This window comes from Pyxicephalus adspersus, chromosome 4, assembly GCF_032062135.1.
Source record: "Pyxicephalus adspersus chromosome 4, UCB_Pads_2.0, whole genome shotgun sequence".
NCBI classification, from domain to species: Eukaryota; Metazoa; Chordata; class Amphibia; order Anura; family Pyxicephalidae; genus Pyxicephalus; species Pyxicephalus adspersus.
The window spans coordinates 89,443,373-89,459,809 of record NC_092861.1 but is presented as its reverse complement, the minus strand read 5'-3'; the positions used below and the strand labels follow the sequence as shown (position 1 = coordinate 89,459,809).

The 16,437-nt window shown below is 36.7% G+C and overlaps 1 protein-coding gene across 3 annotated transcripts; it reads right to left on the bottom strand.

The window, feature by feature from the left end:
* Positions 1 to 588: 588 nt before the first annotated feature.
* Positions 589 to 16,095, bottom strand: MYB (MYB proto-oncogene, transcription factor). Of its 3 annotated transcripts, none has more exons than XM_072408929.1 (16): positions 15,930 to 16,095; positions 12,976 to 13,090; positions 12,540 to 12,611; positions 12,309 to 12,401; positions 11,434 to 11,654; positions 10,522 to 10,750; positions 9,579 to 9,647; positions 8,676 to 8,780; positions 7,795 to 8,037; positions 5,963 to 6,286; positions 5,406 to 5,551; positions 4,936 to 5,050; positions 4,718 to 4,843; positions 4,207 to 4,305; positions 3,296 to 3,403; positions 589 to 1,920 (listed from the first exon to the last, which is right to left on the bottom strand). In XM_072408929.1, exons 1-16 carry the CDS (start codon positions 15,950 to 15,952, stop codon positions 1,813 to 1,815), a joined length of 2,196 nt encoding a protein of 731 aa, XP_072265030.1. In that variant the 5' UTR covers positions 15,953 to 16,095; the 3' UTR covers positions 589 to 1,812. The 3 variants fall into 3 exon arrangements, with proteins under 3 accessions (XP_072265030.1, XP_072265029.1, XP_072265031.1); XM_072408928.1 differs by having other exon boundaries at positions 589 to 1,923; positions 15,930 to 16,094; XM_072408930.1 differs by lacking the exon at positions 5,963 to 6,286 and having other exon boundaries at positions 589 to 1,923; positions 15,930 to 16,089.
* Positions 16,096 to 16,437: the final 342 nt, after the last annotated feature.

Genomic DNA, 16,437 nt, shown 5'->3' with positions numbered 1-16,437 from the left:
TCTTCCTCAATTGGAACAGGGTTTGTTTGGAAATGCGTAGTCGACCCTGCAGTGATTTTAAGTCCTTTTAGACAGCTGATCTTCATGGAGTAAAAAGGGGTATAAAACCCTAAGAAAATTATACAAATATAAAAACAAAATAAAAGTAAAGTGTAACATCTCAGGTTTATAAGACATGATATGCTAGTGAAATTTAGGACTATGTCTAAAACTTTAAAACTATGTCTATAAACTGCTATATTTACAAGAAATGGTTGCAAGAACGTAAGCAGCAAGTGGCAACTGTTTGATTGTTCAAATTGTAAAATCCTTACTGGTAGAACCCAGTTCTGTTTTGCTGGTACCTGGTAAAAAAAAAAAAAAAAAAAAAAAAAAAAAAAAAAACACCACTTATCAGGTTCAAATGGTACAGGATCTATGCTTTTAATTTGAACCTCATGAATAGCAGGGATGTTCTATATATTTGTTCAGTATCTTCCTATGTGCCAGTTTATGGATTTCTAATAAACCGCAAAATATTAAGACCTATTGTGCTACGCTTTTTATACACACATTTTTTGGTTTTTCAAGAATAACAACTACACACAATTAAAAAAACACTCTTTTGTTTATTTATTTTTTTTAACAAAGGCAGTACAAAATAAGTGCAGAAATGCTGCACAAAATGCAATAAGGCAGCAAATTTGAAGTACAGAAACAAAAAACTCGCAATAATACAGTGTTCATTTTTGCAGGTTTAGACAGAAGGCAGTAACTGTACAGGACAGAAGAGAATTGGGTTAGACTGAGAAAGAAAATCTCAGGTGGAACAAACAAACAAAAAATATATATATATATATATAAAATATGAACACATGGATGCAGTCTTCTCCCAAACTGAAGGTGCAAATTAAGAAAAAAAAAAACTCTCCCAGAAGATGTATAAAAAGGTTCATGAAAAAATACAAAACTTTATCGAATGCTAGTGCATAATTAAGCGTATTTCAACATAGTGGTCTTTTTGTCCTTATTCCAACGATGCTTTCACAATGCCAGCATGTCTACATGCTACAAACTTAGCAGCAGGGACAAGGGATAAGAAGAAAAACATTTATTCTTTGCATTATTTCTTTACGTTTATAAAAAAATTAAATTAGTGAATAAAAATAAAATTTGTTTTTGTTTTTTTTTTTTTTTTAATACAAAACATTATTTCCAGTCAGTAGCCTTTCAAAGCAAGCTAATTTTGTATAAAAATGTAAAAAAAAAAAATCAGCACTCATACAAATATATTTTTCTTACAAATATCTGAAAAATAAAATACAGTTCTCAGCATTCACAGAATTAAAACCATGTATCTTGTGCTTGTGAACATTTGTTGTTAATCGTGTAGTAATGCTTGCTACAGTTTTGTGTATCAACGCATTTTGTCAACTATAGACAGTAAATGATCGAGCTCCTGCTCTTAATGTAAAAACAAATATACATAAAACAATACTGGTATTAAGTTTACTTGTTCTTTAACAACTGTTCAGATTTTGCCAATGTAATAAATTACAACGCAACGCCCAAATACTTAGGCAGAATTGTCATTTTTTGTATGTGGAAATGTACACCCCCCAAATAACTTTATTGGCAGGATGAAAATCCAACAAAAAGCTCAGAGATTAAAACAAAATGCACTTTGTGCTTCTCCCAACTGTTGTACCACAACAAAAGTCTCCCAATTTACAAAACTCCCAAAGTTTAATGTAGAGGAATTGTTTATCAGAATCCCAATTTATCCTTTAAGTGTTTCCAAAATCATAATGCTTGTTGAAATCCACCAGCCCCTCACATGACAAGAGTGGATACCGTCTTCATGCATTTATGATACATTTCTGTATACAGCTTGTGCTCGTCTATCTTTCCGCAAGAGATTGCTTCCAATGTGTTGCCAAGCTGCTGTGGAGAAATGAGATTAGATTTTAATTATAAATAATTTTTTTTAGAAAAACATACATTCATTTTATGTAATATTTAAGATGAGACTTTTTCTTATTCAAAATGACACAAAGTCAATTTTTTAATGAACGTTTTAATTGTAAACATTTGTAAGGGCCTACGTCTATGTGCTTCAGCTGTATTCTGTTTGCATTTGAGATTAGTTTGAGATGCCTCTGAGATAATGGCTTTTCCTGCACAGTATGTGTCCACAGAAAAGTAGAGCTGCACACTCCAGCTACTGTGAATACCATCTTAGTTTTTGGTGAAATTCTTAAGGATTCTGTGTAAAGGCCAACGTGACCCAAAGCAGATATTACATGGTTGGATCAAATGATAAATAACCGGTCTGCTTTTTTCATGTATGAATGTGGTTTTGCCCTCTTCCCCAAAATTGCAATCAGGGTGTCCACTCACTCAGAACTTGACAATTATTTCATTGGTTTTATTCATAGAACATTTTATTAGGTGTGTCATGCACTCCTAACCTAAAAGGTAAATGCTTTGCCTGGATACCTATAGAACTGCTTCACAATCATATATCCTCAACATCTAGATACAACTTCAAGTTGTCTGCATCTTGTATACAAAACCCTTGCTCAAGCATGAAAAAAACCCTAAATAAATGCCAATATTCATCTATGCAGTGAATATAGGGATTTAAAAAAAGTGCTAATCCTGTCAGTCTGTGTGAACCTGTAACATTTCAGATTACAGATTACCTAATCAGATCTGTGTTACAAGTGAGGTAAATTGTTCTCTGCTCTTTTCACTTTCTATTTCCCAAGATAAATATAACTTAGATATAGGATCGCCATTGTAAGCGTCTTAAAAAGAAAAACACTTCTGTTTCAATGCTGATGTGTCATAGTGAATCTAAAGAAACAGCTGCACAAATAAAATCACAGTAGAATGCAAAGTTGATAGAAGGCCACTGAATACCAACAATTTCCTGGAATCTTGTGTTGCAATTTGAAAATGAGATACTGGATAGATTTTGTATTCCTTAACTTTCTGTACACCTCAAATGTAAGCAGCCAAAGACACCCACCAAACTCCTGCTGCATGTGGGATTTCCAGTGTTAGGTATGTGCTTATAATTTGAAGGCTGTCAATATAGAAGCAGTCTGTTTTATGAGCTAAATAAATATAAGGTGATATCTCCTTAAAGAAATGTAGTTTCCCATGTTTTAAAGAATATTGTGACACTAGTTATCATATGCAAGCTGACAGAATCATTCCATGGGGGAAATGAACCAGATTGATATACAGCAACATCTCAACAGATAAAAATGACTAATGTGGGCATTTGGTTATAGTGGTGACAAATTACCTGCAATGGGCTTGTAAATGGTCGGTTTCTTTGAGCAGTAAAACACCTCAGCCTGTGATCCTCCTTTTCAGTCATTGGTTTCATCAGCAAAGAGCTAGTGAGAAGATTCTGCAAAAAGTGCAAAATAGATTAGTTGACATTATACTCTATGAGCTGCAGTCATGTCTATTAAAGCATACATCTGCTTAAAAGTGACAATACAGTTTTTGATGTTTCCAGCTTTGAACACCTGCTACAACTTCATGTCACTTTTACCTTTAATGGAAAACCTATGTATGCACAATAAAACTTCCCCAACTGAACTTTGCTGTGGATGTCCATATATAGATCTCCCTATAAGGGAAAAATCACTATAAATTATTCAACCCACCAGTAGCTTCCAGATCTAAACATATCTGGGCCTATAGGCTAACTGAATGATCTTGCAATATGCAATACAATTCTTCACAATACAAATAGGATTATTGTATTTAATTTTCAAGGCAAGAATGGTTAAAACTCCTGTCAAGGTTTTATGTGTATTTGTGTTATTGAGGAAATCCTCTCAGACAGTAGTAACCAAACCAATCTTCCTGAATAGAACATTTCACCTCTCTTCCTTTTCTGATGACAACTCAAAATGTTGTATTTTCCCTCACATAAGTCCTAAAGACAGAGACCAGAAACTCTCCAGTAGGGACCCCAAATGCCTTTCTAACACTTGCCAACAAAAACAATGGCCTAAGGTAGACAATAAGGATCATCAAGTAGATCATCAGATAGGCTGATATGGGAAAGAACAAACAATATGCCTAATTCCTTTTTACAAATGACAACATAGCCTATTCATATTTGGCACCTTTTGTGATTAATTTTCCCCAGTATGTGTGGTAAGTATAAGGCAAGAGTATGTCAATAAAATGCTGACTTACTGGAGTATCTTCCATAATGTTGTGCTGTGAAAATAACTGTGCCGTGAGGTTATCATGTTCCCAGTAGAAGTTTTCCATCTTATGAGTTGGTGACTCCACCTGAAAACAACAAATATATTCAAATATGAGATCCATGCATTGATGACAGAATGCTGCCGTAAAATTAAAATAGTTAAAAAACTGTTCAACTACGTTGGCATAGTTGCTAAAGCTTCCAAGAATACCAATCATGAGAGAAATATGTATGTAGACATGTAGCATGTTCTGCAACATCTTTGGTGATCTATTTACAGACAAAGAAGAAACATTCTATATAAACTTATGAACTTCAGTAAAAATGGCATTTTTCATTTTTTTGTTGTTATCAGAGCTGAAGAAGTCTTGAAATATTAGCAATATACTAGGCCTAAAACATTAAAATATTTTACTCTATGTTGCACTTATTTATATTCTTGAAGTAACCATTTTACTTCTGCAAAAATGATACTTGCTAATAAATCTATTTTCTTACCTCTTGTTTGATTTTCTTTAACAGAGGTTCATCTGTGTTATGGAACTCATGCACAATGCCAGACTCATTAGTCTCCTGTTTAATGACTTCCTGAAGGTCTTCTGCAAGGTGTGAGGGGGTGTGATGCTGAAAGAATGTAAAAGAAACCATGGTAAGCATTGAAGAACATTCCCGTTACTTACTGTACTTGCACAAACCAGCTCTATCTATAGGCTTACCGAAAGTTTCAGAGGCCCATATTTGTACTCCTGAGCAGCCATTGCGTTTTTGAAAGGAGTGGGCGTTCTTGGAGAGCTGTCTAAGATGGAGCGTTTAATGGCTGGTGTCCTAAGGCTGTAAATGACAAAAGGTAAGCGTAAATTACAGTGTGGATTTAAAACTCAAACTGTGCAGATAAGATGTAAATAAGATTTAGGCCTCTTTAGATAGCAACCTAAAATGCTAATCATATTTATTACCTGCAATTTTGTTACTGTAATCTACACTTTGGCAACAATAAGAACACGAACTAGCAGTGCCTGAATGAGATGAAATACAACTAAGTACACTACGTGGTCAAAGTTTTGTGGAAACTGGACCATAACTCCTATATCAACATGTTGAACATCTAGTTGAAAAACCTTAAGGATGGAAGTAGAAAACCTTCTACTGGAAACACATTTGGCGTATGTATTATGTAATAACCTACATGGTATTTTCCTTCTGTAGCCGCGGTGTGTGATCTCGGTGAAGTGGTGTGGTAATGGTGGTCTTGTGAGAAGAACACAGTGGGGTGGAGCTTAAAGTTGGTTGATCCATGTTCATTCCCTCATGTGCCGTTACTGGGTTCAAGAACTGCAAGGGGAAATCACAAATTAAATTAAAATACTGGTCAAATAAATAGTGCAATAAAACAAGTAGCAAGTCTGGAAACACATTGTATAATACTAATCAGCACACAAGTATGGTATTGTGGAAGGAAACAAGTGATTCAGAAAAGTGTAGCAGAGCTCCATTACCAAAGAGATAAGATACAAGAGCAAACAGACAGAAAGCACTAGCAAACCTTCTCCAGAGTGCTAAACACAGACACCAGTTAGTGTTATTGGTAAACTCATACAGATGCTCCATGTTTAAAAGTGAAGCAATCACAAAGGTAAATCAATGAGTGTAAGAGGAATTAGTCATTATTTCCTAATATTTAGTTTCTATATTGTTAATTCTTTGTTGAGAATTAGTGAGAATTTTGCAAAAATCTTCATCTACCTGAGAGGGAGAGAAGGGCAGACATTTGATAGGGGAGAGACCACTGGCTGCACTGGTTAGGGAACTGAGGTGCCCTCTCTTTTTGCACAAGACGGTCAACGGCGAATGGCTGCACTTTGAGCAATCTAGGGAACTGGGCGAAGTGGGAGAACCCATACAGAGAATATTTTTGCCTATGTCTGGATCAGGTACAGCCTCATGGCCACGTAGGCTGTCAACCTCATCCAGAGGCTCGGAGTCTCGGCCTGATGGAGAACTGCTGTGTACGGAATCTGCTTTTTCACTGGTATCAAAATTGTTGACATCACTCCATGATGAAGAATCCTGAAACAATGTATGAGGCACGCAACTTTAACATAATGCAGGGTGCCACCGTAAATGCTTCCACAAAGAAACATGACTGCTTACACATTTATAGAGAAAGCAAGAAATATTGCAGAAAATATGCACACTTTTTCATGTATGTATACACATGACTGCACTTATAGAATTTATAACACACTTCACAACCAATTATAAGTGTATCACAAGTTACAACTAGGTATCATTTTCTGCTCAAGAAACCACATAACTAAGCTTAATGGTTTTTTAAATCATATTTAAAACATATATAATCATGTTCTTCATTATTTAAAAAACATATAGTACTGGTTGGGATACATGATCAAAACTTTTGAGTCAAATAAATAAAATTAAATTGTACCTAGTAGTAACTTAAATTAGTTAACCAGAATCAGTACATATGGTTCTCACAAAGCGCTATAATGCTTAATGTAAACCTGGAAGCTAACAAATATGAATATGAAGGGATTTCAGATTTTACTGGCTGCATACTTGACTCGAGTCAGCAACCCAATATTTTAGTGAATACAGGTATAAGATAACCATTCCCAAACTAGAATTTTTACAATGGTACATACACATCAGCAATGGTTTTAAAGCTTTTAAATCCCTTTAATTAGGATGACAACTTTTGACAACTTTTTGCTGGCTATCTAAAAAAATGAACTAATGTTTCTGCTCTAATATTTACATGTAACTCAAAAAAGCAATAAAATGAGTAATGCTCCAAAAAGATAGAATTCACTACAATATGCCTAGTAAAGCACAAGGTATTAATAAACACACAACATGCAGCTTTAAGCTTGGAAAAGGAAAACATTTAAAAAAAAAAAAGAAAATGCATTCTGCTGGATAAGTATATAGTAAGATGCAGACATACACCATGTCCCAAACTTGTACTGGGAAAAAATACTATCTGGCAGATAGCAGGCAACATTGGGTCGACACCTTACAAAAATTATTTTTGTTGTTTAGTTAGAGCTGCCAATGACTACCAATTGTTGCAATTTGAGGAGAATAGAAATGCCACCTACCAGAGTGAGTATTGTGTATAAATACTCTATTACATTGTGTGAATAAGCCAGCAAATATAACAATGTTAAGAAAACTGGAATTTACATTGAAGGCTTTGTTGTCACTTTCACTGTCACACAAAATAATAAAGAGTCTACTTTTTTCTAGTATCTGTCAAATAGCTGAGCAGTTTTTTTTAACTAGTACAATACTTTACTGTAAACTACAGCAAACTAATCTCAATGCAAATCAGTGGTTAAATGGCAATAGCCATCTGAGCTAAAGTGCAAATTATCTCCAGGCTTTACTTAACGGATTGTAGTGGAAAACGGTGGCAATTAAATTTAGTGGGACAGAAAAATTGAAGTGACAGTGAAGAATGTGCTCGTGAACATGCTTATTTGGTGTTAAATGATCTGTCCACCAGATTTACTTTTTTATATGGTCTTGATCTATGAAATGTCTGGACTACTTACAGAATCGATATACTGCAGAGTATCAGTGTATTCAGGCATATTCTTCATCTGTATTAACAGATTTACACCAAAGCATCGGGATGGTGCAGCACTTTCTTCTGGCAGGCACCCATGATCCACTGGAGGAGAAGGTGTACAGTTATGGGGTTCCCCAAGACAAGAGGCAGGAGCACTGTCACCATGGGGCCTAGAGTTATCAGCGATTGTTGTGCTCTGCCACACAGGATATTCTTCTGCATGATTCTGTTACAAAAAGAGATGAAAAAAAAAAGAAGGAACTTAGAATCAAATTGCTCAAGGTGTCTCACACACAGCTACGGGCCAGATAAAAGCTGTTGCATCATCTAAAGTACTTGCACTTCTGAAACAGTTGTCAAGATGTTTCCTTTCATCAATGCAGTAGCCAGCCTGAAATACACTGCTATGTGTTGTGTCATCATGCAATGACTATTTCATACTACAGATCTACTAATACAGCAAGGTCACAGTACAGGTTTAAAAAACAATGTTTAAAAGATAAGACTCAGACTCATCTTATAGTCTAGCAGCTACAGTGTTCTTTGTTAGGCAAAAACTAGGCCACTGCATCAGTCCCAAAAGCGAAACAGCTTGGACTGGTTTAGGCAACCACATTGGATACAGCAGGAACCTCACCTTCTTGGTATCGATACTGGTTTTACAGGGTAGATCTGCCTTTATACAGGATATTTAGCATTTTAGCATTTTATGGGAATGAACTGCCTATATAAATGCATATATGTAACTAAATGATGTCAAAATCATGTTTAAACCATAATATGTATTTTATTAGCATCTAGAAGTACTAATTGAATGTGTCTAATTAGGATTTCAGAACCCATAATGAGCGAGACCATACTTACTGGTATTGCGTGATGGCCCTTCAGTTCATTTTCAGTTGACATAAGTAGTAACTCTAATTCTTTTATCCTCTTTTCTTTTTCAGGATCTTCATCATTGTAGGGTCTCTAAAACAACAAATAACAAAATAATTACAAACTGAGAAGGCAGGTAACTGATAGAATTGAGTAACATGTCACAAAGTAATGAAAGAACTGCACAGTCTGTAACTTACTGTATTGGGTTGTTTCTAGCTAACCAAGGAGGGGTAATGAGCACTTAAGGCAATCAGTTGCACTTTCTATTGTTTGACATTTTCTATATTGATTTAAAATCTTTGAATGAAGAGGCCCAAAGAATTGCCTCATTCAGCATCATGCCCTGTGGTCATTGTACTATGAGAATATCCAAAGTTCAAGAATAACAATCTATTTCCTGCTGCCACTCTCACTGAGTTATATCCTTTCTACTGGCAAACTACTTACTAAAATAGAAAAACAAAATTTTATATATATATATATATATATATATTTGAAAAACTGCATTCTGCATGGTTTGTTTTCAGCAAGTTCCATGATAAACTGATTGATCCAAACCTAAAGTCTGTGATAACAATAGCACACACTAGAAATGACTCCACTATTCTTGCTTAGTCATTACTTCTCCTTTCCCTGGCTTTTCCTTTTGCTATATGTATGTTTTAACAGTGACCACAAATTATCTCCTGTGTGGAAGCTCTAAGACTTGTAAAACAACAAGCTCAAAGGCACTAGCTTAGGCATAATATGCAGATATGATATTCATAGATGTTGTTAACTAACTAGCAATTCAATGTCCTACAAACTACAGAAGAGGGAAAACGACACACCTAATAAATGTCATGTTTAGATACTTATTTGTAATAAATGACTTGCAGGAAAAAGTACCTGGACAACAGCAGTTGCTGGTTGAGGGACGTTGACTATATTTACATGAAGTGCTACAGGATAAGGTGCCTGTGAAAAGAAAAAAAGAGAAATAGAATTGAGACAATAAAGCATGTTGTTCCATACAACAGTTCTCAAATGCACTCTAGTATCAGTTACATTATGCATTTTTATTGTTTTCTGTGTGGCTTGTTGGGTCTCCGTTATTTGCATGTATAAGTTGAATCATACTATTCTTTCAAACTACATGTGCAAGCCTTTGGATAGATTGTACACAGCACCCTTTGTTACTACACAATAGGTGTGGTTCCACCACCAAGTAAGTATAAAACCTCCCCCTATATCATAAATAAAAAGTTTGCATATATGTTTGCATTAGTCCTCCACATATTCAAACTAGGTGGGATTAGCCCGAAGTCTTTTGAAAAAGCTTTTATGATTCTGATGAAGCAATGCTGCCACCACAACTAATATATTGACCTAGATTTGCATCTCTGGTCTTAAGTTCTCAATTTATTATCTGGCTTATAAATATGCCTTCTACATTGAGGCAACCTGTTGGAAGTTACAATTTCCAAAAGTACTGTATTGTCATTGTGAAAAATGGCAAATATAGCTTGTTCATTGTTTCATGCGGTCATTATTATTCATTTTAAGTGGCACACAAGAAAGAAAAGGCACCTTCACAGCACACAATGGACATATGCTTTACCTGGTGGTGTAATGGAATAATGGCTAGGTGCATAATAAGTAACAAGCATTGATGGGTAAAAAATAAACCTGCAAATATTCATGTCAGTGTGAATGGGCCCGTCTGTCTATATCATACATGGATTTTTCACATTGCATTGTTTTGCCATACTGTAGTACAATGCAAACACCCTAAAAATGTCAATGCAAGCATTGTTATCCAGGAATGAAGAGTAGTCAACATGCTACTTACATTTGGTGGCTCAGGCAGATGGTAATAGAAACTTGGGACTTGGCTGCTTTGAGTAAGCTGTGCAGAAGGTGCAGTGTTGTGCAGAGTTGTAAACCCCATTAAAGGGTTTTTGGTAAAGCTTGTGGCTACAGAAAGCTGGTTGGTTTTGGATGATTCCTGCAGATAACCTTCCTGTTCGACCTTGCGTCGCATAGTAGAATTCCAGTGGTTCTTGATAGCATTATCCGTCCTGCCAAATATGAAATTAAAAAAAAAAAAGTTAAAGCACAATAGAGATGATGTTAAAAAAAAGAACTTTTATAAAAATAAAACTACTTCATGAGAATTGTCAAAGTGAAGAAATATTGACAAAGTCCTCCAAATATAATTGTACACCTAAATAAAGACTACTAATCCCATTATCATCTATGTAATAGGATAAAAAGGGTAGACATGCAGGTGGTTCCCTTCATGAGTACAATGGATCAATAAATGTAACCACTCAGGGACAGAAAGATTGGTCGCCTGGTATAAATGAACTAATGCAGCCACCACATATAAAGATCTTTTCAGCTGAAATTTGTTTTTTTCTGGATTTAGTTACACTTTATCTAATTCCTAAAGAGTTTTAAACTTGGATTTTCTCTTTAAGTAAACCAACATGGAATTGTAAGCCATGCAAGACATTTTCCTTTTTAATTTGAGCAGACTGTGATGCCTAAGTGTTTTTTTTTTCTTTAAGTAATAAGACATTTTATTGGGTTCCAGTGGATTGGATTTACAACAATAAAATGTATTAAAAAGTAAATGAAAGACCTGGAAACAAATTTTGTATTCCTATAAACAAGAATGAAAAAACCTGGAAAAACAGCCAGCTAAACTATTTAAATCCACAACTAAGCACAACGTTTATGGTCATGCCTGGTCTATTACCTCCCAGGGAGAAGCTTGGCAATTTCTGCCCATCTATTTCCAAGACGTTTGTGTGCTTCATATATTATTCTGTCCTCTTGTTCTGTCCAGGAGGTCTTCTTCACTTCTGGATTCAAATGATTGTGCCATCTCTCTCTGCATTGCTTGCCAATTCTCCCTTTTAAGTGCTTGGCAATGACAGACCAGCGTTTGGGGCCATATTTATGTACTAGTTCGATAACCTTAAGAAAAGTAAAATAGTAAGATTGTTTTAAACAATGACATATTTCGTGGGTGACATTGGGCTTATATTGGGTGCATGCATTATATTTTTAGATTCATACAACTGTATTTCTAAACTTTTTTCACATTGCTAAATTGTAATTTAGGAGCAGTGAACAAAAAATGCTAATAAGCAAACCATGGGACTGCAAAAGGCAACAAATACAGGTAGTGATTTTTCTTTAAATCACTACAACTAGAATACAAGGAGAAACTTACACAGTCACTGACTTTCTTAAAAACTGTGCCGTGTAATCATCTCTATTAGTCTTCTGCTTCACTAATCCTATTCATATGTTGGGGCAAGGTTGGAAAAGATGCGTGCCTGGTGAAACGGCAATTTTAGTTTATATACTTAAAGAGCCTGCAGTAGGAGCATTGGGAATAAGTACTCCAGCATAATACGCAGAGTTTCCCAAATCATCAGATTACTAAAATAAGGGCCAATAATGAACTGGTGTACTATATAGCTTGTGCTGGAAGAAATTAAGGCAAGCTGTGCTTTATGTATCCATACAAATGATTAATATTCCATTTCAATGGGAATCTACTTATAAAGGAAAATTTCCAATTTTCCAAATTATGAAAAAAAAAAATCATTGTACATGACTTACCCGCTGGTCTTCTTCTTTGGTCCATGGTCCCTTAATAAGTTCAGGGTTTAAAACTTTCTGCCATCGATGTTGGCACTGAACATCTGTTCTGTTCTTTAGTTGATACGGTAAAAACAAATTAAGATAAAGATTTATTACCTATTTGTAACTTTTTTTTATATATATAAAAAAACAAAAACATAATAATGATATATGTACATTGATTAGTCCTCCTTGTGTTTACAAACTTACCGGAAGGAAACTAGCTATAACTTTCCAATCTTCTGTGCTATTCTGTTCCACTAATTTCTTTAGCTTCTCATCCTGCAGCAAAAAAAAGGAGACATATTACAATACCCTACATGAAAAGCTATGACCTTACTGAATGAAGTGCAAGCTATTAAAGTGGTGCATGTATTATTACAGGTATAAACATTGATTGCTCTTCAGTTTTGTTTCAGTTTTTAAACATAACATTACATCAGTAAACAAACAGCACTGAAGGCTAGTCTGCCAGTTAACATGAAAAATAATAATAGGTCACTCCCTGTCACTCTCCAAGCAACCACTCTAAAACAAACCTGAAACTTAGATGCCTAAGTAAATCAATGAGGCTGTTTTTATATATAACAAACCCCAGAACAAAAATAAATATATACCCATAATCACCAATCATACAAAAGCTTACCTCCTCTCTTGTCCACCGTGTTTTGCCCAAGTGTCGTTTTCCTTTGGACAGAATGCCATCATAATCATGTTCATACATTTCTATGTCGTCATCATCTTCCTCTGAGCTGTATAAACTGTAGGCAAAAACATACATCATATTAGAAAGTGTTCTTTTTAACTTTCACTCTCTATTCTTCTCTTGCAAAATTACATTAAAAAAAAGGAAGAGTTTCACCTGAAAATCTTGCACAACAAGATTTTGTACACTACTTTGCTGGTCTGAGACTATGAACAGGTTCTACTGTTTTTGGTATCCACAGATACAAGAGAAAGGTCCTGGCAGACAGCTCAGTGCTCTGCATGTTCAGACCTGCTTCTGCTGTCAGATGAGTGGCAAATTGCACATTTGGCAACCTTTCCACCAATAAAGTCAAAATAAGCCTGAATGTCTAAGGATAGTAAAATGAGCCTGATATTGTGTGTCATTTACACAAGCAGGCCCTGAGATTCTTTATCTACTTTATGAAATACTCAAGCAGTTGTAACTCTTTGGAGACAACCCAAACCTTTGTCTTTGCCTTCTTGTGAGTGAAGGAAGAAGCTTACAATCTGACCTTTTGTAAGGAATTTAGAACAACTTTACAATATTTTATACTTTGCCAACTATGAAAATGAAGAAACTTGGAGAAAGGCTGCATACTGACAGGCAAATCTTCCACAAAACCATTACATAGTGGAAAGTGCTTTGATCCTTGTGGAAATGACAGTATCCACTAATATTTTGATAAAGATGTGCAGACTTACAAACATTTGAGCAACAAAATTGCTATTTCTTTTAAAGTTATCTTTTGCATAGTTAATAAACACTCCCGTAACATCACTTTTAAATGCGAAAAGTCTTCAAACATCTACTTATGCTTTACATCTCCATAGCCGTACCATGGACAGCTGAAAACTTTAAGGCCTTTCACAGACTTGTAATGCTAATGAGAAAAGTCGTACAGATCTATGAGATCCTTTTTAAAATATGTATTTGGCCAAAAGCCATAGCCATCACGTTGTTTAGTAAACAAACAGCACTGCCAACACACCCGCAGTTCATGAATAGGAAGACAAAAGCAGATTTTACAAGGCTGATACAAAGCCTACAACAGAAAGTCAAAAAAGGAAAGTTTTACTTTTAGAAATGTCATTTTTCATCTTATTTGTGCTACATGAGACCCCTTCCAAAATAACTTACACTGTTTTAAAATCACTAGGTCAGACTTAATTATAACCTAGGGGCTTCCCCCTTAGTACTATTTAAGCGAGAGGAAAATGTTCATGTTCTAATAGAAATGCAAGCTGCCTTGAACACAAAAAATGGAGCATAGGAATGGATAATAAAGTCTTGGCTGCATAAGTCCTGTACTTAGGTTCTGAAACAAGTTTCATTAATAAAGGAGGGCACATTCTCAAACAGGAAACTAATTCAAGAGTTTCAAAGACAACCCTGTACAAAACTAGGCTTGGTTACATGTGCAGACTTTTATAACAGATGTCTCTATGGAAAGAGATGATGTCAAATGAAACTACTATGTGAAAGGCAGATCATCTGTCTTGATAGTATCTTCAGAGTTTATTACAAAAAGACACAATCCAGAGACAGATAATATGTAGACTTTGTGTGAGCAGAGTTTATACAGTACTGCCATCACAGGAGCGGGTTAAATATATTGACCAGTTTCATCAGATTGTGGTTAGAGTAAGGTAAGCAGTAAGTTATAAGTTTGGAAGGAACTTAGTTATGCAATGGTCTAAGAGGTAAAAGGGAAGATAGATGGGCACATGGGTGGGGGCTGTTGTTTTGCCGCTTTTACAGACTAGGACAAATACCCACATAATGCTTGCATGTAATATCTGAGCCTTGCAGATACCAATAATACAAGTTACAGAGGAAGCATCAAGGTCAAGTCTACAATGACTCCACTGTCACAGTGCACTTTTTTAAAGACATTAAACTGAATTAGCCATCATCTGCCCTATCAGCATACAAATTCACACATGCAGCAGGCAGATAAATCATGTTCCAGTAATACAGCAAACTACACAAATTGAAAGCATACATGCTGATGTAAACCAATGTAAAATACCACCATGGTGCACAGACCTGGTCCTGGATATAATTCAGAGTTCTATACAATAAAATGATCATAGACAAATGAGCTAAAAAAGATGATCAATCATCAAGCAAACATGACACAGAAACAAATGTGCTCCCTGCAAGGTTCAGGTGCCAGGTGGGGAGGTGAGATAGGTACCAGGCAGGAGGGTAAGATTACCAGCACAAGGATCAAGTCTGCCATTGGCACAATGCCCAATTTAAAGCCACCTGCCCAGAGAGGACATCAGATGGCCAATGTTCAGTGTTTGCTGATCATAACCATCAGAAGCCTCCTCTGTGCCACTTTCTATCCATGCACACAGCTGAAAGCAGAACTTTCCATAAGAACAAAGCAGAACTTTCCATAAGCAGAACCTTGCACGTCCCCGATCCGCCAAGGTAAAGCCATGCAGCATTGGGGTGATTGCTCCCCGGCCGCCCTCGCTGGGTTTCCCCTGGCTGCACACTCTGTAGAAGTTTGCCTACAATTAGCATCAGCAGCCCAGTGACAGTCATAGCTCAGCACACAAGATCATGGGATTTCTAGGGAGGAAAGTCCCGTATGGGACAGCGCTCGGTGCTAGATCCACGTGTGTCATGTCCAGGAGCGGAGACCGCTCCTCCTGGCCGCGGCTCCTGCAGCACATGGCCCGGTCACTGGGCAGCGGGATGGCAGCAGGTGAGCTCTGACAAGGTGCACATCCCCGACTCCTGCAGCCTTCCTCTTCTGTCTCCATCCCACACACTACATTGTACAGCACAGGCTCCACATCAACCGGCTCACTCTGACTTGTAGAAAGTGTCTGGGTAACTTTATTTCTTATTTTTACCTGTTCCTGAGTCTCCTGGCCATCCTGAGATCAAGGTCAGGGGAGGGTGAGCAAGAAGGTGAGTGTGCTTCTTGTTAGAGGATACAGTGCACTGAAAGTGTAGGAGCTGCAGCAAAAGGAGGAGAGCCCACTGGGGGAGGAGACTGAAGGAGGGAACAGGTTCACTTCAAGATGAAAGGCTGATGACTGTAAACAGAGATTCCCCTCAAACAAAAGCACATTGGTACACGCCCCCTCCCGCCAAATCTGCCGCCCTGCGCACGCGCTCTTGCCCCCAGGGCAGCAGTGCCGGGATGGTGAAGGCAGCGCCAAAGGACGGGCGCCCTTTCCTGCACAATCCCCGCTCTGCGAGCCGAGTAAATACAATATGAATGGCTGCAGGTGTTGTCACCTGTGCCGGGGCCCTGTCAGGTGTGACACAGAGGAGGGGGGAGACAGCTGACAGATCAGGCTCATTTATATACAAGGCTGAGCTAAAAGTGTGCTGGAATATATATGTCCCTGTGCT

Bases quoted from the DNA above. Each gene is read 5' to 3' on its own strand.
- MYB (XM_072408928.1), bottom strand. From the start codon at position 15,952: ATGGCCAGGAGACTCAGGAACAG. The intron at 12,612-12,975 runs GTAAGCTTTTGT...TTTTTGCTGCAG, and splicing joins CACGGTGGACAAGAGAGGAG to GATGAGAAGCTAAAGAAATT. The intron at 10,751-11,433 runs GTAATAGACCAG...CATATTTGGCAG, and splicing joins GCCAAGCTTCTCCCTGGGAG to GACGGATAATGCTATCAAGA.